This window comes from Polypterus senegalus, chromosome 14 (genome assembly GCF_016835505.1).
Source record: "Polypterus senegalus isolate Bchr_013 chromosome 14, ASM1683550v1, whole genome shotgun sequence".
Lineage (NCBI taxonomy): Eukaryota > Metazoa > Chordata > Cladistia > Polypteriformes > Polypteridae > Polypterus > Polypterus senegalus.
The window spans coordinates 36,402,165-36,423,048 of NC_053167.1; the positions used below are offsets into that span (position 1 = coordinate 36,402,165).

The following is a 20,884-nucleotide window of genomic DNA, read 5'->3' on the forward strand; positions in this document are numbered from 1 at the left end:
GGTGTAGTTTTATTGTCAAGTCTACAAAGAACAATTAGGTTTTTACTTGCAGGCCTCTTACAAACTAATGACAGTAGTATAATACCGAGGCCCTGAATACAACATCATAGAATATATTTGAAGAAACTGCATCAGGTGCACTCACGCATTTCTCAGTATGAGCATTGTATAGTGCATTGGTGCTGTGTTTACACCCTCTTGAAAGCATAAATTTGTGTTGCAGCTGTGCGAACCACTGTGCCATTGTACTTCCTTGTTAATTTTTGACAGAATTTAAATTTCATTATTGATCTGTTTGATGATAGGAGTACTTCATGAGTTCCTGATTTAATGACTCAACTAAAATGCACAATTATTGTTTTAAATATTTAAACAAATTTTGATAAGAGCAGGCTAATCTGTCCAAAGTAGCTAGAGTCCCTTTTTACTTTCTCGTATACAAAGTATAAGGAAAGTATTGCAATCGTCCAAAAATTAGATCTCGACTTTTAGACCTTCCTGTGTTCAAAAATGCCATTTTTGGAATTATGTCGGTGTGTGTGTGTGTATGTAAACATGATAACTTGAGTGCGCTTTCAGTTAGTTCAACCAAATCTTGCATACAAGTATTAGGTACAAAATGTAGATTTCTATCAATTTTCCAGCTATTTTTTGCTAACCAGAAGTGGTACTTTTTTAATCATGAAGCTGCAGAGTCCGATTTATTCAACTTTACTTTTATAATAATAGTTCAATATACATTGCTCAAAAAAATAAAAGAAACACTTTCAAAACACATCAGATCTCAATGGGAAAAAAAATCATGGTGGATGTATACACTGATATGGACTGGGTAATGTGTTAGGAACAAAAGGGTGCCACATCGTTTGATGGAAATGAAAATGGCTGAATTCAAAAACACCCCAAAAATCAAAGTGAAAAAATGATGTGGCAGGCTACTCCGTTTTGCCAAAATTTCATTGCAGCAACTCCAAATCTCAGTAGTTTGTATGGCCCCCACGTGCTTGTATGCATGTCTGATAATGTCAGGGCATGCTGCTAATGAGACAACGGATGGTGTTCTGGGGGATCTCCTCCCAGATCTGGACTAGGGTGTCACTAAGTTCCTGGAGAGTCTGAGGTGCAACCTGGCGGCATCGGATGGACCAAAACATAATGTCCCAGAGGTGTTCTATTGGATTTCGGTCATGCGAGCATGGGGGCCAGTCAGTGGTATCAATTCCTTCATCCTCCAGGACCTGCCTGCATACTCTTGCTACGTGAGGCCAGACATTGTCATGCATCAGGAAGAACCCAGGACCCACCACACCAGCACAGGGTCTGACAGTGGGTCCAAGGATTTCATTCCGATACCTAATGGCAGTCAAGGTACAGTTGTCTAGCCTGTAGAAATCTATGAGTTCCTCCATGGATATGCCTCCCCAGACCATCACTGACCCACCACCAAACCGGTCATGCTGAATGATGTTACAGGCAGCATAACATTCTCCACAGCTTCTCCAAACCCTTTCATGTCTGTCATATGTGCTTAGGGTGAACCTGCTCTCATCTGTGAAAAGCACAGGGCGCCAGTGGTGGATCTGCCAATTCTGGTATTCTATGGCAAATGCCACGGTGCTGGGCAGTGAGTACAGGGCCCACTAGAGAATGTCGGACCCTCAGGCCACCCTCATGATGTCTGTTTCTGATTGCTTTGTCAGAGACATTCACAGCAGTGGCCTGCTGGAGGTCATTTTGTAGGTCCTCTGGCAATGCTCCTCCTATTCCTCCTTGCCCAAAGGGGCATATACCAGTCCTGCTGTTAAGAACCTTCTATAGCCCTGTCCAGCTCTCCTAGAGTAACTGCCTTCCTCCTGAAATCTCCTCCATGCCCTTGAGACTGTGCTGAGAGACACAACAAACCTTCTGGCAATGGCACATATTGATGTGCCATCCTGGAGAAGTTAGACTATTTGTGCAACCTCTTTAGGGTCCAGGTATCGCCTCATGCTACCAGTAGTGACACTGACTATAGCCAAATGCAAAACTAGTGAAAAAACAGTCACAAAAGTTGAGGAGGGAAAAATGTCAGTGGCCTCCCTCCACCTGTTAAGCCATTCCTGTTTTGGTGGTCGTCTCATTGTTGCCCCTCTAGTGCACCTGTTGTTAATTTCATTAACACCAAAGCAGCTGAAACTGATTAACAACCCCCTCTGCTACTTAAGTGACCAGATCAATATCCCAGAAGTTTCACTGACTTGATGCTATACTCGGATTAAAAAGTGTTCCTTTAATATTCCTAAGCAGTATTTTATTAATTTGATTTGATTTGTTGTTGATGGTTTTTTAATGTATATAATATAAAAATATAATAATTGTCTTGTGGTTTCATCCTCAAATATTCATCCCCATACCTGAGCATATGAGAATGTATAGGGGAGACCACTGATTTTTATAGAAAATTACTTCAGAAAAGAAACCTCCTGTCAATATTACTCTTGACAAGCTTACATGCTGGTATAATGTCTTGTTGCCTGAAGTTCTGATTTCCATGCTTTTCATAATTTGCTCCTTCACTCCTTCTAGGGTGTCTCATCAAACCTCTTTTTTGTGGAGCATTCTTTTCCGGAGCAAGAAATTCAAGACGGCCGTAGCCACCAGAACCTCCATGAGGCCCAGTTTGTTGTGGCACTCTGCCAGTACCTAATCTGTCAAGACTATAAGCCTTCACAAATCACAATACTCACCACATACACTGGGCAGCTTTATTGTCTGCGTAAACTCCTTCCAGCACGTCGGTTTTCTGGGGTAAAGGTACATGTGGTGGACAAGTACCAAGGAGAAGAAAACGATATTATCCTTTTATCACTTGTTCGCAGCAACCAAGATGGCAAGGTAGGGTTCCTAAAAATCGCTAACCGTATATGTGTGGCACTTTCCCGTGCCAAAATGGGGCTTTATTGCATTGGGAACATGAAACTGTTTGGGAAAATTCAACTGTGGAGCAATATCCTGCACACATTGAGAGAAAATAAACATATTGGACATTCTTTGATACTTTGCTGCCAGAATCACCCTGACACCAGGTCCTTAGTATCATCAGCCAAAGACTTCCAACAAGTACCTGAAGGTGGCTGCAGTAGACCATGTGAGACACGCCTACAGTGTGGACATGTTTGTACCAGAGCTTGCCACCCCTACGACAAAGATCACAAACTTTTCCAGTGCTTAAAACCCTGTCAGAAAGTACTGTGTGGTTTAGGGCACCGTTGTCCTGGACTTTGTTTCCAGGACTGCCAGGAATGCATAGTCCCTGTGGAGAAGGATATCCCCTACTGTGGGCATAAACAAATGGTTCCCTGTTACGAGGACCCCTTAGACTTCATCTGCAAAGTGCCTTGTCCTAAGAAGTTACGCTGTGGGCATCCATGCACAAATTTCTGTGGAGAGTCATGCACCAAAAAATGTGCCGTAGTTATACAGATGAAATTAGCCTGTGGCCATGTGCAGGAGGTGGAATGTTATTATAGAAGACAAGTATCTGAGGGTGGCAAACAGCCAGCTTGCAAGGTAGCATGTGAAACCAAGTTGCACTGTGAGCACCCCTGCTCTGGCACATGCCATACTTGTTTCCAAGGCCGATTCCATGTGGACTGCAGCCTAATTTGCCGAAGACCACTCATCTGTTCTCACCATTGCCGGGAACCCTGCACAACTGACTGCCCACCCTGCTCTTTGCCATGTGAAAACCGTTGTGTGCACAGCGCATGTAAAAAAGCCTGTGGTGAACTTTGTGCTCCATGTGTCGAGCCGTGTGAATGGAGTTGTCCTCATTTTAGATGTACCAACCTTTGTCATGAGCCTTGCAACCGTCCACCATGTAATGAGCCTTGCAACAAACAATTAAAATGTGGGCACCCCTGCAATGGCTTGTGTGGAGAGCCATGCCCAAATAAATGTCGTATATGCCATCACACAGAACTCACAGAGATTTTCTTTGGTAATGAGGATGAACCTGATGCCCGCTTTGTTCAAATGGAAGACTGTTTCCATATTTTAGAGGTGACAGGTTTGGACCACTACATGAGCTTAGATGGAGAAGGGCATGGTAGCAATGACGAAGAGAGAACTGACCAACAAAATAGAGTAATTAAGCTGAAGGACTGCCCAAAATGCCGCACTCCAATTCGCCGGAACTTGCGTTACGGCACCATTATAAATCAAAGTCTAGATGAGATTGAGAAGGTCAAACGTCTTATTCTTGGCTGCCCTGTGGAAGCCGAAAAGAAACAGAAATACTTAAGTCGTCTGCTAAAAGAAAAACAAAGCATCAGTCTTCTTTTACCAAAAGAATTCCAAAATCTAAAATCACAGCTGAGCCAACCTGAGCTTCCTCAGAGAACTTTGAATCTTCTTGAGATCATGATGACTTTTTATGAGAGGCTAGCCAAATTGAAAGAAGCCGAGCGGAAAATGGAGGGAGAGGCACTGAGAATTTTTAATACGCGGGTGGCGGAATGCATTGAGTGGCTGGAAAGTCCTAGTATGCGTTTCTCTGAGCAACAGATCTTTGATCTGCAGAGAGAGTTTCAAAGACTAGGTTTGCTGGCAAATCTGAATGAACGATGTAGACTTGCTCATGTTGCAGGAAGGTCTCTGAGCCAGGAAGTGAAAAATGATGTGGCCTGTTTACGTGACCTCCTACAGGGTAGGTCCAAGTTCACCAGTGAGGATGAAGAGAAAGTCCACAGAAAGCTGGAAGAGCTAAATTCTGATCTCCCCAAGAGTGGACTAGGGATTACGCAGCAGGAAAAAGAGATGATAGTTCGGGCAATGGGCCTCTCTCAAGGGCACTGGTACAAGTGTCCTTCTGGCCATGTTTATGTCATAACAGAGTGTGGAGGAGCCATGGAAAGCAGGAAATGTCCACACTGCAACCATGACATAGGTGGCAGCAACCACGCCTTAGCTACTGGAAATCAGGTGGCAACAGAAATGGATGGAGCCCTTCATCCAGCATGGTCTGAGGCCAACAATTTGCTGAATTTTGAGGATATCAGGAGGTTGAATCTGTGATCTAAGTAAGTAGTAAGAAATGGAAGCTGAAAAACATGAGGATTAACTAAATAATTTAGATTCAAATCATAGATACTAAAACCTATATTTATATAGAGACTAGTTTAAGAATCTTTTAATGAACAGACAAATGCTGTATGAATTTTGTTTAGAGGAAGCACATAATCTAAGCCATATGGTGAAATGTTAATAAGTAAAGGGCTAGGCCATGCTACAGATACTCCTTCTCAACTTCAAACCTTATTTCTTTTGTTCTGTTAAATTAGCTTTTCTGTGGGCAGCTGTTTTACCAATTTACTTTTATTATATATTTATGTACCTGGCCCTTTGCTGCAGTGGGCTCCTGTTGAATGTAGATACTTGCCTTTCTTCTAATACTTGACAACCCTCTAAAAGTTGTGGTTAGTAAATAGATGAATGAACAAATGAATTGTTCTTGTTCTATCTCCAAAATAGTAAAATGTCAACCCCAATTTATAGACTTCTCCTTCAGACAAGATGGGAGTGATTAAAACCTACAGCTTTGACCTTGACAGTGTCTATGTCAGTTGTACATTCTAATGACACAGTAGCCCTTTTCATTGCAGAGTATAGTAGAATACATGGAAGTAATGAACTGCCCTGTCTCTACAAATAACAGCTTAGTGTCACTGCCCTTAATCTGTTGATTTAACTGATTTGTTAAATAATCCCAACTAAACAGTGTCTTTTCCATTCAGAGAAATCTAATGTATAAAGCTAAATGTGTGTTTTTCTGGTAAATGGATCTACACATTGAACTCATCTTTGCCAAATTTTGCATATATCTCCCATTTGTATGATAGAAGAACACAGACTATGGTTCGTTCCAAAATTTCTCCCCTTTGGGAACTTCATTTAGTGACCTTACCTCCTCTTTATTAAGGAAGTGCCCCTAGGAGGCATTTTTGTAAGTTGGATCAGACTGATGGTTTGTAGGTAAAATTTATCACTCCTAGGGAATTTATTTAGTGACTGCACCTGGCGAGCACCAGGAACCCTTGCTTTTAATTCATATATTTGATTTCACCACACATCATGCAGTCTATAGTGCAGATTGGTGGTGTTTTTTAAAACATTAACAATACAAAAATGTTTTTCTTGTTAACTTTGTAAGTTGGATCAGACTGATGGTTTGTAGCTAAAATTTATCACTCCTGGGGAATTTATTTAGTGACTACACCTGCACTTAATTCCACTCTGGCGAGCACCAGGAGCCCTTGCTATTAATTCATATATTTGATTTCACCACACATCATGCAGTCTGTAGTGCAGATTGGTGGTGTTTTTTAAAACATTAACAATACAAAAATGTTTTTCTTGTTAACTTAATGATTGTTACTATTCCCCTTGTTAATGCAAAAAAACAAAAAACAATACAATGACAGTGATTAGAGCAATATTCTGTGAGCACAGCCGAAGAGAAAAGATCAACTAAATAACCATATACTCACAGACAGTCATGGATAATAACTTGAATAGAGATTATTAAAATCAGATACACATCATTGCATCTCTGTGTTTGTGCTGTTTAGCCAGTGGCAGTGAAGACTGTTAAATATACTTAGTTTTGACAATATGTACTGATAGAAGCCATGTCACATGAGTTGAGTTTTCCAGTCGGAGTTTTCATTTGCACAATCTCAGCACAACGGTGACAGTCGGTGACATGTTGCTGTAAATCCCAGTTCTGTAATCAGACATACCCAGTGACTCACTCTAACAAGTCCACGACTTGACCTGACAAAGCAGTTTTCATTTTGTCTTAAGTTGTAGTGGCAGGCTTTGTGTACACGACAGCTGACTACCAGTGTGCGCTAACTCAGAGGTACAGTTCATATAATGCAGCAACAAAGAGTAAAGAATACAGGTGTTTTGGACCTTGAATAGAGAAGAGTCTTGTTTGTTTGACATCTCAAGTTTTATATACCACAACAGAACAGAAAAGAATAAATACAGGGCATAGATTGTAGCTGAACTCTCTGTATCTGTTAACTGTACATACAGCACTGGCTCCATCAGGCAGCATGTTATTGGCTGTCGTCACAAAGTCACTAAATTGACATGTCCAGTGATTTTTAGCAACTTTAGCCATTAAGTCTGACAAACTCTCCAAGTAGAAGACATTCAATGTGACATGGGCTTAAAAGTTTCAACTTGCCTTTGGACTGAAAAAGAACAAGTCATATATTTGGTCAATCTAACAAAAATATTGATTCTCAAGAAGTTTTGAAATCATAACTTAATATAGTATGTTAATTTTTCGAACAAGTCATGGATATTGATGTGTAAAGACAAATAAAAATGCAATTTCAATTCAGGGAAAACATGAGACATTTGTATTAAAACCAAATTAGTCTTTGCCTTCCAGATATGCTCTTGAAAAATAGACTAGTTTAGACAGTTTAGGGAAATTCAGATGCATACAGCAGCAGAAACATAAAAAAAAAAGGTATACCGACTCACAAGACAGATGATACTGCCAATAAATAAATAAATGTATATCATATATGTATGTATAAAATAGTGTTTAATAGTGAGAGTCAAAAGTGTCAATTTTATACATTTGGAACTTGAATGAGCATATGTATACAAAATAAACAACCCCCAGACCTGGTTACTAGTTACTATTTTTACATATCTCAGTTCACGATCTTACTTTCCTTGCTAATGTTTTGATACACTGCTTTTTTATAATGCTATAAATTAAGGAAGAGCTCAGATTAGTGGGGCACAATGGCTACTGAGCCCTGAGTTTGAATCCTGGTCTTGTTACTATCAGTGGACAATTCTCAGAGGACTAGATGTCCTGGCAGTTTCCAATGTAGTTCTATGCATTGCACTGACTATACTGTAGGTGTCATTACTTACTCCAAAGTATTTGTCCCATACTTTAGATATAGCTTAACTCCCAGTGTTGTAACTTATGCACATATCACACTGTACATGTAGTTGCATGTTGCACCTTGAAATGCTCTTTAGTGCTCTATATTTATGATCCTCCCAATATATATTTTATGACAATTCCAACTGAATGATCTTTAATAGAATTATGACTCATGTACTTTTTCATCCCCATTCTGTGCTATGACCCTGCTTCAGACACGCAGCCGAGTAAAGGACATGTTTAGATATTTTTTTTAAATTATTGCTCAGTTGTCAGTAACATTCTGTCTTTGATATGGAAGTTTACAGTTTGTGATTAGTGGTTTGTGTCCTATGAGGTGGTTTGTTTCTTTATTATTGCTCTAATATGCATAACACAATGTTTCCAGGGCATTAATAACATAACCTGTATAATCTGAGTGACTGCGTAGAGCTGTGCGTTATTGCTTATGTGAGCAGAATTAACAATGTTAAAGATATGAGTATGCATTCCACTGCTGGCATTATTAAATCTGTATCAAGAGAGTCTGAAAATATGACAAAATGTAATTAGACTTACAGATTATTATAAGATATGCAACCACCTACAATCCCTCTTATTGCCTGTTTTGCTACTAGAATAATCTGGTAACTCTACTCATTCTGCATGTCTCAGTGGGATGTTCTCCAGGTTATCCATTGTTCCTACCAAAGGTTAAGTTATATTTCACTATATATGTGTGAATTCCTTGGTTCTGATGACCCATAATCTTAAAATGTCTTTTAAGTGGTGTAGAGGAGTGGCTAGGAAGCAACTAGACGTGCAGGCAATAGGAAGGGATTAATAAACAAGGATAGAGTCTAATGATGCCCTCATGTTAAGATAAGCTTTTGCATGGAAAACTTGGCCAAGTCAAGAAAGAAAATGGGTCCAAATACAAACATTAATCAGACAATGAAGCAATATTAAATATAGAAGTCCCACAATCTGGTATGGATGCCCAACATATTATTTGTGGCACTCTTCTATGTATTATGATGGCCAGGCAACCTATGTATAATATGAAGGGCCACCCAACCATTGACCCTTTGGACAGGCAGCTATTGTCTATATTTAATGTCCTTATTTCTGTCTCTTACTGCCTGCCCTTCAGATCGCTTTCTAGACACCATGTGTACCAGCGTCAATTAACAGATGGATGGTTGAGTTAGAATTATCAGTAAGTTAACCAATGACTGCTTCTGACTGCTTCCAAATATAAATTATTGTTTTTGGCTTTGACAAAATTATAAGGGCACAAATTTTATTGGGTGAAATGATGTTCTATTTATCAGTTTTACTGCCTGTAAACAGTATCATCTAATTGACCATTAAAAACTTGCATTAAGCTCATTCCTGCGGTGCAATTTGTTTTCCAGCCTATAAATGAAAAAATTATATTTTAGAAGCCTGCATCGTATAAAGTGTATTGATCAATAAAAATGGATCCCTATGGACCTGTATTTTCTTGCAGAGATGCACATACTAGTTCACATGTAATATGAGCTATATGCCTGTCTCTGTTTTTCCATGGCATTTCTCACTCTTTCTCAGGTTTTTCTTGTATTATGTTTGTTTTGTGTGTGTGTCTCTTGGCCTATAACACAGAGGACATGGATGGAATGTTCAGGGGTCGTCCATACCCCAGGCCTCCTTTGTGAGTAAGACCACTAGATAGAGTATAGCTCCATTTACTCTGTCAGTAAAAGCTAAAGGTTTAGCAAATTACAGTTCAGTATTAGCTTACAAAGGAACATCATATTGAAATGGCAACATCAACCCTTTATGGGAAAGATGCACAAGTATGACATTAAAGGACCGCAGTGGCTTCAGGCTCTTTTCCACTGAAGCCAACCCTAGGAGAAAATAAACCTTACGTCATATTATATGGCTTGCTGGGATTTTCAGTTTTTTAGGTCATTTTTGCATTGTGACTTTATCTTTTCTTGGCTTATCATCCACATGATTTATTGGTCTGGAGCAAATGAATAATTCTCAGTCTTTACTTTTTTCACTTCCCATTTTTGTTTTATTGAAATGAATCTTTCACACTGGCAAATAGGATTAAGTTATATGGTAAGTGGCAGGCTCCTTTTTCATCTACATTTCATTGGTAATTGGTTACTGGTTAAGAAAATAAACCAAATAAAAAGAGTGAATGCTATTTAAGACTAAAACAAGGAATTAAGTGTTGGGAATCTTTTTAAAATAAAATTATGCATAAATGTGTTTTAGCAGTTTATGTTAAACATTTTAAGTTTAGAAGAAGCTTCCATCTATGTTTCTGTAAGCCTTGAAAACCTAAAACTGGTTGATGATAAAATTGCAGGCGCTGTGGTCAAGTGGCAGGTTCAGTGCCGTATTTTACACCGGTCAAGTTACTATAGTTCAACTACTTGAACTTTAGATATAGAAATGTATAAAGAAATGTAATGTATCTGTGAATGGAGATTATACTTACTCTAAATGGGACTGCATAAAAATAAAGATGGTCTGAATTTACTTCTCAACATTGTCTATAAATTTGTGATGAAACAAAACAGTCTGCCGAATGGCAAAAAGAAGCACCTCTGACCACTACACAAAATGTTAAAAACCGTGTGTCATTCAGATGTTGTCTCTGGTGATGATGACATAGGATTTGGCCTTCTGTGACTCAGAATTAAACCAGTCAAGGAGGCAGACAAGACAGACGTCAAACTGTGAGTTTTTAGAGAGGCACCCCAGAGATGATGCATTTACAATGAGTACAAAACAGCTCAGGATAGAGGTAAATGAAAGGACACCATCATATTCTTTCCTAAAAATGCATACCAGATTCAGGTTTTTAAATATGACGGAATTTATTTGTTCAATGTCCAAATCTTTTAGAGACTGACTTTGTGTCTAAGAAAGATCTGTATTGCCATTTCAGCAACTATAGCATTTTAAGTCGAGTTATTTGATTTAAAGATATTGTGATACAAAAGATCTACCCATTGTTGAAGGTGTCCCTCTGGACGGGAACAAGAGAAAGATGCAACATAACAAAATTTAACATTTTCAAATCAGCCTGTTCAATTCAGGGTTATAGGGTGCAGTAGCCTATCTTGACAGCACTGGTCACAAGGCACGAAGCAGCCCTGACACAAGTGCCAGTCCACTGATGTCCATACTCTATTTGGACTCATGCATGAACCTATCCTGACTGACAAGTCTTTGTGAGGTAGGAAGAAAACCTGTGCAGGCTTTGGAAGGACATGCAAACCCACATTGGCAGGATCGCCATATCTGATGCAGACTTAGGGCACCGGATCAGTAAGAAATCAACACTACAAGGTGCCATCATGCTGCCCTTGACAAATTTTTTTAAAAGTGTTTCTTACTTCTTTAAAAATACATGAGGAGTGGACACAGTATCAAGAACACGAAGATAAGCCCTGCTGATCTCCCTTACTCTGATTTTCTCTTTTCCTGTCTCAACTATTGACCTGAAAACGGCCTTTTGTTAGGTATTTCGCTTGGGGTATACTTCTCACCCACAACCCTGAATCCCTTTGAGAATCCATGGCCAGTCTGTTTGCTAGTGACAACACAGTCCCAACAGTGCCAGGCAGTGATTGTGTGGTGCCTCCCGTTTACCTGAAGGAGTTGTGTCATCCCACTGGTAGTTCTTTGGAGCTTCTCTATTCTACTAGGAATTATTTCCTTGGCACTCACAACATTTACAGTTCCCCTCATTAATAGTGGTACTTTTAGTAAATAAAAGAATCATGTACAGTGCGCGAGCGCAGTGAGCAGGGGGCAGATCCCCCTAGTTAAATAAAAAAAACAGACTTCCTCCGCCAGGAGAATTCATCTGGGCCATCTTTGGATCTTCCAGGAGGTCAATGTTCCGAAGTGTACCTCATGATCATCACAGAAATAGTTCCCTGATCATGGACTCACAATTTGGCCATGGCCATCCCAATCTTTAAATATAAACTGCTAAAAAAATTAAAGGAACACTTTGAAAACACATCAGATCTCAATGGGAAAAAATCATGCTGGATATCTATACTGATACGGACTGGGTAATATGTTAGGAACGTAAGGACACCACATTGTTTGTTGGAAATGAAAATGATCGACCTACAGAGGGCTGAATTCAAAGACACCCCGAAAATCAAAGTGAAAAAATGGTGCTGCAGGCTTGTCCATTTTGCTGAAATTTCATTGCAGCAACTCCAAATCGAACTTGTATGGCCCCCACATGCTTCTATGCATGCCTGACAACGTCGGGGCATGCTCCGAATGAGATGACGGATGGTGTCCTGGGGGATCTCCACCCAGATCTGGACCAGGGCATCACTGAGCTCCTGGACAGTCTGGACAACCTGGCAGCGTTGGACGGACCGAAGCATAATATCCCAGAGGTGTTCTATTGGATTTTGGTCAGGTGAGCCTGGGGGCCAGTCAATGGTATCAATTCCTTCATTCTCCAGGAACTGCCTGCATACTCTCACTACATGAGGCATTGTCGTGCACCAGGAGGAACACAGGACCCACAGCACCAGCATAGGGTCTGACAATGGGTCCAAGGGTTTCATCCCGATACCTAATGGCAGTGAAGGTGCCATTGTTTAGCCCAGTGGTAGTCAACCTGGTCCCTACCGCCCACTAGTGGGTGTTCCAGCTTTCATGGTGGGCGGTAGCGGAGCAACCAAATGGCACTGCGATTACATACTAATCGACAGAGGTACCCAGCATTTGTTACTCTGTCAACATATTCATCATTTTAACGTACAAGGAGCTACGATTACTACATCCCGATCCTGACTCCCAACGGCTGCTGTTGGATTCACATATCTTTCAACATTACGGTCTGACGAAAACCTTGTGGGATCGTGATAGCCAGCACCTTGACTGACCATCCACGTCCAATGTACGCTGTGCTGTCCAGCAACCGGAACGCCTGACCCTGCCTGACCAACGCCAGGAAACGAGAAGGACGTCTCGCATACCGGATCTGAAAAGCACACAGCCTTCCAAATGTCGCGACCACGCAGCAGACTTCAAGTGCATAAGTTTTGTTCACATTACGTAAGTGAAGGTAAATCATTAGGTAATCGGAACTAAAGTCAATACGTAGTTAGATTTCTGAGAGCAAGCACGTGCTTACAGCTTCAAACAAAATATTGTGAAATATCGTGAGCCCATTTCTCAAAAAAAAATATGCATGCGGCTATTCGCCAGAGTATCTGAAGATGGGTTTCATAGAATCTGTTGCAAATAAACAACATCCAATGTGTTTATTGTGCCATAAAACATTATCCAATGAGGCAATGAAGCCAAGTCGATTCCGAGAACATCTTTCTACAAAGCATCCAAATGACAAGGACAAGCCCATTGAATATTTTCAGGAAATAAATAAAAAATTTCAAAATCGTTCAACTATCGTTGCATCATTTAAGAAACAACATACAACGAACGAAGATGGATTAATTGCCACTTATCGCATTTCACAATTAATTGCAAAAAGTGGTAAAAGCTATAATATTGGAGAAACGGTAATAATACCCTCTATAAAAGAATTTATCTCAACAGTAATACATCAGGATATACCTCAAATTTTAAAAACGTTGCCCCTAAGCGATAGCACAGTAAAGCGACGAATTGATGAAATGGCAGTTAATGTTGAAAACAAACTTATAAGTATTCTCCAAAACTCTTCATTTTCCATGCAACTGGACGAATCTACCATTGCAGATAATCATTCTTTATTGATGGTATATGTATGCTATTTTGATGAAAACAATATATTACGAGAAGAAATGCTATTCACAATAAATCTCATGACAGATACAAAAGGATTATCTATATTTAATACTGTGAGAACATACTTTACAAAAAATAATATTCCTTTGAATAATATTGTTGCATGCGCTACTGATGGAGCACCATCAATGGTAGGTCGCTATCATGGATTTGTTGCTTATTTGAAGCAGGAAGTGCCAAATGTTTTATGTATTCATTGTGTGGTGCACAGACAACATCTTGTAGGAAAACATCTAAGTACAAGTCTCCATTCATCATTAACTATAATAATTTGAGCCGTAAACAAGATCAAATCCAATGCAAAGAATGATAGAATGTTTCGGCAGCTTTGCCAGGACAATAATGAAGATTTTATTAAGTTACTTTTGCACACAGAAGTTCGGTGGCTGTCAAAGGGTACATCTTTGCCTAGATTTGTAGCATTATATAATAGTGTCATAAATTTTTTTAAAGTAATAATGAAACCAATCTGCGTTAACAGTTAAAAACAGTAAAGAATGATGCCTTTTACTTGGCAGATATTTTCAAGAGATTTAATGATGTCAATTTGCAGCTTCAAGGAGCTAATAAAACTCTTATAGGTTGCCAAAGTATTGTGCTATTATTTATTGACAAACTTGAACTACTTCGTCATAATCTATTGAAGAGAGAATTTCATCAGTTTCCTCAATTATCATCTATACAAGTTGATGTAACTCCAGAGGATATTGACAGATTCAGTAGCCACCTCAACGAACTTAAATTGGACATGGAAAAACGATTTGAAGATATTTTGAAACTGAAGGTATATGACTGGATGAAAAATCCTTTTACCGCAAATATTGAAGAGGCTGATACAACTTGCCAAGAAGAACTGTTAGAAATTAGATATGATGAAGAAAGTAAACATAAATTCGACAGTGGTGGATATGAAAACCTATGGCAAAATAAAAAAATGCCGGTCTTATATCCAAATATGTGGAAAATGGTATTCAGTTTATTGATACCTTTCCCTACCTCATATCTTGTGGAATCAGGATTTAGTGCTGTTAATCATATTATGACCAAAGAAAGAAACCGCCTGAATATTTCCGAAAGGGGAGAACTTTGTTTGTTCCTCACAAAAATTGAACCGGATATTCAATATTTAGTTTCCTAGCATCAGCCTCAGGGATCCCACTAATAATTAAATCAACTAATGTAATTTCTATGTATGCAAAGTATAAATAAAAAGATAGATTTAACTATAGTAAGTTGTTTTATAAAGATTTATTCTGCCAAACTTAGCGAAAATCTGACATAAAGTACTTGGTAAGTAATTATTACTATTATTAAGTTATTATTATTTGCTTTAACTTGCTATAACTCTGCTTTATAAATTTTATAAAGTAAAGTTAATTCCCTACTTTATAAATCACCATTACTGTGGAACTGTGGAATTTTACTACTAACAGAGATACAAAAGTGGGCGATAGGTATAAAAAGGTTGACTACCCCTGGTCTAGCCTGTAGAGTTAGAGGTCTGTGCATCCTTCCATGGATATGCCTTCACAGACCATCACTGACCCACCACCAAACTGGTCATGCTGAACGATGTTACAGGCAGCATAACATTCTCCATGGCCCTTTCACGTCTGTCATATGTGCTCAGGGTGAACTTGTTCTCATCTGTGAAAAGCACAGTGGTGGACTTGCCAATTCTGGTATTCTATGGCAAATGCCAGTCAAGCTCCACAGTACCAGGCAGTGATCACAGGGCCCACTAGAGGACGTTGGGCCCTCAGGCCACCCTCATGAAGTCTGTTTCTGATTGTTTGGTCAGAGACATTCACACCAGTGGCCTGCTGGAGGTCATTTGGTAGGGCTCTGGCAGTGCTCCTCCTGTTCCTTCTTGCCCAAAGGAGCAGATACCAGTCCTGCTAATGGGTTAACCTTCTACTGCCCTGTCAAGCTCTCCTAGAGTAACTGTCTATATCCTGAAATCTCCTCCATGCCCTTGAGATTGTGCTGGGAGACACAGAAAACGTTCTGGCAATGGTACATATTGATTTGCCATCCTGGAGAAGTTGGACTACCTGTGCAACCTCTGGAGGGTCCAGGTATTGTCTCATGCTACCAGTAGTGGCACTGGCCATAGCCAAATGCAAACTAGTGGAAAATCAGACAGAAAAGATGAGGGAAAATGTCAGTGGCCTCCCTCCACCTGTTAAACCATTCCTGTTTTGGGGTCATCTCATTGTTACCCCTCTAGTGCACTTGTTGTTAATTTTATTTACACCAAAGCAGTTGAAACTGATTAATAACCCCCTCTGCTACTTAAGTGACCAGATCAATATCCCAGAAGTTTCACTGACTTGATGCTATACTCAGATTAAAAAGTGTCCCTTTAATTTTTTTGACTCACTCATCCACTCATCAACAAAAACACTATTCCCCATTTAGGTAAAAAGCTGAACTTTGGCAGGATTGTACATCTAGGGCAGTAGGTATCCTCCAAGAAAGGACATTTTAATATATCAATATTTGGTAGAAAAAGAAAAAAGCTAAAATAGAAAAACTAAAGACCCCAAAAACACTTAGACTGATTTGATTGAATTGAATAATGCTGTAGCAAGTGGGTTATTTAAAGGCACCCCATCTTTTTTTCCATTCAGCACAGAAACGTGTGGCTGCCATAAGTACAACAGTAAAACTCACCACTAAAAGTAACCATTAATTAGGGAAAACAGACAATAAAATATGTGGTGGGAGCTCTGAAGTGGAAGAAGCAAGGGTCACCAAGGCGGGAGTAGCATGTGTGGACACACGGAAAGTGCATGTCTACTTTACTGACTGGGTTAAGGCATTCCAGCACAGCTGTTTTCACCCCTTTTTCTGACTGGGATGCCTGAAAAAGCCTGCAGCTGTATGAAGAGATTTTCACGGAGAGTTCAGCAGCAATCACTGCCACCCTTTTTTTCCCTCTTCTCCATTTAGACATGGTACCTTAATCCCGATTTTTCAGACAAACTTCTCTTTTATTTGTGAGGTCCAAAACCCCTGTGCTGACTGATGAACCCAGAGCTGCACTGTTGCTGTGCAAAAGGTTAATGGCTACAGTGAGTTGAACTACAGTCTTGAAACTTTTTTTTCCCACCTTGTTTGAACTAGTAAAACATGAGAAATGAGAAACAACTGTTTATGAGGTTCAAAACACATCTTTTCCTTATTCTTTGTCGCTACATTCTATGCATTGAAATTCTGGATGAGCATTCACCGGTTTTCAGCTCTTCTGCCAACCTGCATACACATCACACCCCTCCTAGGAAATCAAACCTCTCTGATTTTATCTTAGCCAGTTGCAGACTAGCTAAGATTATGTAAATAAAAGCTATGACCGGGTATCACTTGAAAAGTAATCAAAGGTGGCATAGACTTGAATTAAAAAGTCCAGAATCCACTCCACGAAGTTAATAAAATTAACCAATCAATTCACCAACTAAAATTTTGGGCTGGATTGTATTAAAAGCTAATGTGAAAATTATCACCAGCAATCTTGTACATTTATTTGTCCTTCCAAGTGCTCTTGCAGTAAATTCAGAAGAGTTGCTGTGGCATCCTTCACCCCTCTCTTTGCTCTTCATGCAAACAGGTAAGGGACTAGATAAGCCTGTGTTTTGTTTAGTAGCTGTCTCTTAATAAACTTCTCAAAGGATTTCATGATATGAGAAGTTAAAGTCACCAGTCTGAAGACACAGTATTTTTGGACACTTTCTGTAAAGCCAAAGACATCTCAAATATGAAGTGAAATGTTGGACTGCACAGGAGTTAAGCAGACATCCACTTATAGTCTAACATTTTTTTGATTTTAGTTTGCTGACTGACATCTTTCTGGTCAGAGAAAGGCTGACTCTCAGCTCCAGTCCCAAGTTTTTTCCTCTGCTGACTACTTTGCAAAGCCAAATCCTGTGTCTCAATTCTTCAATAGAATTCATTGAATTTTTGTGCCAACTGCTGTTAGTCTTAACTCTGTTTCAACTTGAATATTGCATTGAGTGTGAATCACAGCCATTTTCTTGATGCCATTACATGATAAGGCCAGGTTATCAGTCCATAGTTCATTCTCAGTTCTGTCTTTATATCTCAGCTTTGCTTGATTTCATGTTTTCCTTACTTCTGTAGTTGTTTCTGTTTAGTTTTTTTTCAGTTTCTCTCTTTTAAATCACTGGTAATCCATGGTTTCTTGTCAGCATATATTTTGACTGATTTGGCAGGAATTATGCATATCCTTGCAGAAATTTATATAGGTACTTAAAGTGTCCATCAGTTCCTCAATGTCTGCACAGGATTCATTAAAGAAAGATCAGTTAGTGCGTACAAAACAGCCATATAGGCTTGCAACAGAATCCTTGTCCTAGACTTTAATCAGTTTAATTTCCAGAGACTGGTTTAAAGATTCAAATAAATTGGGCCCAATTGTGATCTTATGAACCCAGAAGGTGTTTGCTTTAAATCGGGCTTATTTTAAAACCTACATATATAGTATATGTTTGGTATCATTCTTTTCAGAATTTATCAAACTTGAATGTGATGTTGTTAGATTTTCAGATTCTTATTCCGTTTTTAAATTTTAAACTAAAAAATTCCAAGAACACACATCCTGCGAGACGAGACTTTGTGCCAAGATATTTAACCAAGCCCCAGGACCAAAAATAAAAGACAAAGAGTAGGACAGCTACTGTACAGGCTTTAAAATGTTCGAAGTGTTGCACAAGATGCAGATCACACAGCACGGCAGCAGCAGCTGATCGAGCAAAGAGGAGGTAAAAAAAAATATATTTGTTTTCCGTTGTATCACTGTTTAAGAAGGCTTTTCAGAGGAGCGACTGCTGTCTCCTTGGGGTGTATTCAGCCCCCTCTTTACAACGCGGGTGGCAGAGATGTGAAGTGGCTGGCACACAGCGCAGGCCAGGAGAATGGGCGAGCGAAGCGAGCAGGAGGCGAACCCCCTAGTATAGTATATTCAAGGATAAAAGGACAGCCTTTGTTGGAGCAACATTGGGTATTAAGTCACAAAAACTAAGATAAATTTAAATGACTTTGCAGTGCAGAAACTTTATATAATAGTGTATATTTAATAGTTTAGCAGAGTACAGTGAAATTCTTACTTGCATGTGCTAATCAACATGCAACATGTATTATGTTACTGCAGTACAAATATTTTATGTTAATGTAGTAGTAAGCATATTACCTTGAAGATAGGTGGCATTGGATGCAGACTGGCAGCAAACTGACACACAGGTACACAGAGCTCTGTATTCTATAAACCCCACAATTATTTGTGATACACTATACACACCTAGGTAGGCTGAAGAATACAGACAGAGATTCTTAGGATAAATACAGTAAAAGTGCTATTCAATGGATTACGGGGTGAGACCATGCATGCCTGATGGTGGCAAGAATAACCATGGCTATTTGGCAGTTGGTGTCTGCTATTTTATGAGATATTCCATGTAGTGATAACAGCAGGAAGGTGCTACTTCTCAGGGTATGATCTTTCATCTAAATTTAATAATAATTACTTACATTTATATAGCGCTTTTCTCACTACTCAAAGCAATTTTCATGGACAGAGGGTGAACCACTTCAACCTTCACCAATGTGTAGCACCCACGTGGATGATGTGATGGTAGCCCTTATTGCACCAGTACACTCACCACACGTTAGCTGTAAGGAGGTGAAGGGGTGAAAGAGATAGCCAGTTAGAGATGGGGGTTGATTAGGGGGGCAGAATGAACAAGGCCACAGTGGGCAATTTATCCAGGACATCAGGATACACCCTACTCTTGTCAAATGCCTAGGAAGCTCTAATGACCACAAAACTCATCCGAAGGATGGAACCATTTTTACAATACAGTGCCTCCCTTACTGCACTTGGGCATTAGGGTCCACACACGTACCACAGGGTAAGCACCCCTGATGACCACACCAACACCTCTTCCAGCAGTGATCCAGGCTTTTCCTAGATGGTGTGCCATCCAAGTACTGGCCGGACCAAAACATGCATATATAAAATTATAAGGGTTTTCTGTCAGTCACACTAAAACTTAAACACCCCTGGCCTTTGAAGGTTGATGTTGGTCTCTCAATCCACAGCTTATGGGAAATGCATGGCTGTGCACTTCAAGTGAAATAAACACATAATCACTGCTGACAATGAAGTACAATCTACACACCAGTGACATGTACATTGACTACAGAACATGGAATGAAAAGAAAAAAAAAAAACTGACAGCTGCCTCTGCAGACACTCCTTTCACTAAAATAAGTCATATACACTATATGACAATGATAAACAACACAGTCCTCGACCTCAGTTCAGCATCAGCTACACAACGAGACAGTGAAACACTGCCGCAAATACTAAATCCAAAGCACAGCCTTAATGTACATAGGAAGTGCAAGAATGCACGCTTTACAACACATTCAGTATAAACTCCAACTAATTTACAGCAACAGCAATCAAATAAGTTGAGCATGAAAAAGAACAAACACCACACACAGCCACATGACAGGTTTATCAACTTATGTACATACCTGCTTTCATACGCTTAAGCAAACACTTTCACGGCCTGAAAATACACACAGAAGTACAGAATTTCATTAACACAATCATTTCAGCCAAGAAATCCAAAATGTGACATACACCGTGAGCTTCAGTTAAAGCTGTAGCACTGTACCGTTTATTAGCACTTCTGTGAATTTGTGTTTCATTTAATCAGTTGCACACGCATTACTGTCTAGCATCTATATGTGGAGTTGTTGCTATCGATGCAAAATACACCGTAATGCACTGTTGTTATCAACTGCTATTTATTCCAATGGAACAAACACAATAAATGTTTTCCTGATTGTTTTACTGAAACGTGGTCAGCTAAGGTCTGCCATCATTAAAGATCTGACTTACGAGATAAATGGAACGCAGCATAAGCCCCTCTCTCATGCCACCATTTCCTCCATTAAATTATCAGGGTCATAGCACCCAAAACTCTGTAATGTGGCACTCAAAAGTCGAAGATCCTCCTTCTCCTTTCTACCCACACACACACGTACACATTTAACACACTTTGTACATAAGGCTTTAGGTAA

The 20,884-nt window shown here is 39.6% G+C and overlaps 1 protein-coding gene across 4 annotated transcripts in view; it reads left to right on the top strand.

The window, feature by feature from the left end:
* Window positions 1-20,884, top strand: part of znfx1 (zinc finger, NFX1-type containing 1) — an 89,294-nt gene that overhangs the window by 54,313 nt on the left and 14,097 nt on the right. For 3 of the 4 annotated variants that reach the window (XM_039734906.1, XM_039734907.1, XM_039734905.1), the window contains exon 14: window positions 2,566-10,488. In XM_039734906.1, coding sequence (XP_039590840.1) covers window positions 2,566-5,055 — 2,490 coding nt within the window. In that variant the 3' untranslated portion in view covers window positions 5,056-10,488. Of the gene's footprint in view, window positions 1-2,565; window positions 10,489-20,884 lie in introns of those variants that run through there. The other variant, XM_039734908.1, reaches the window with a different exon arrangement.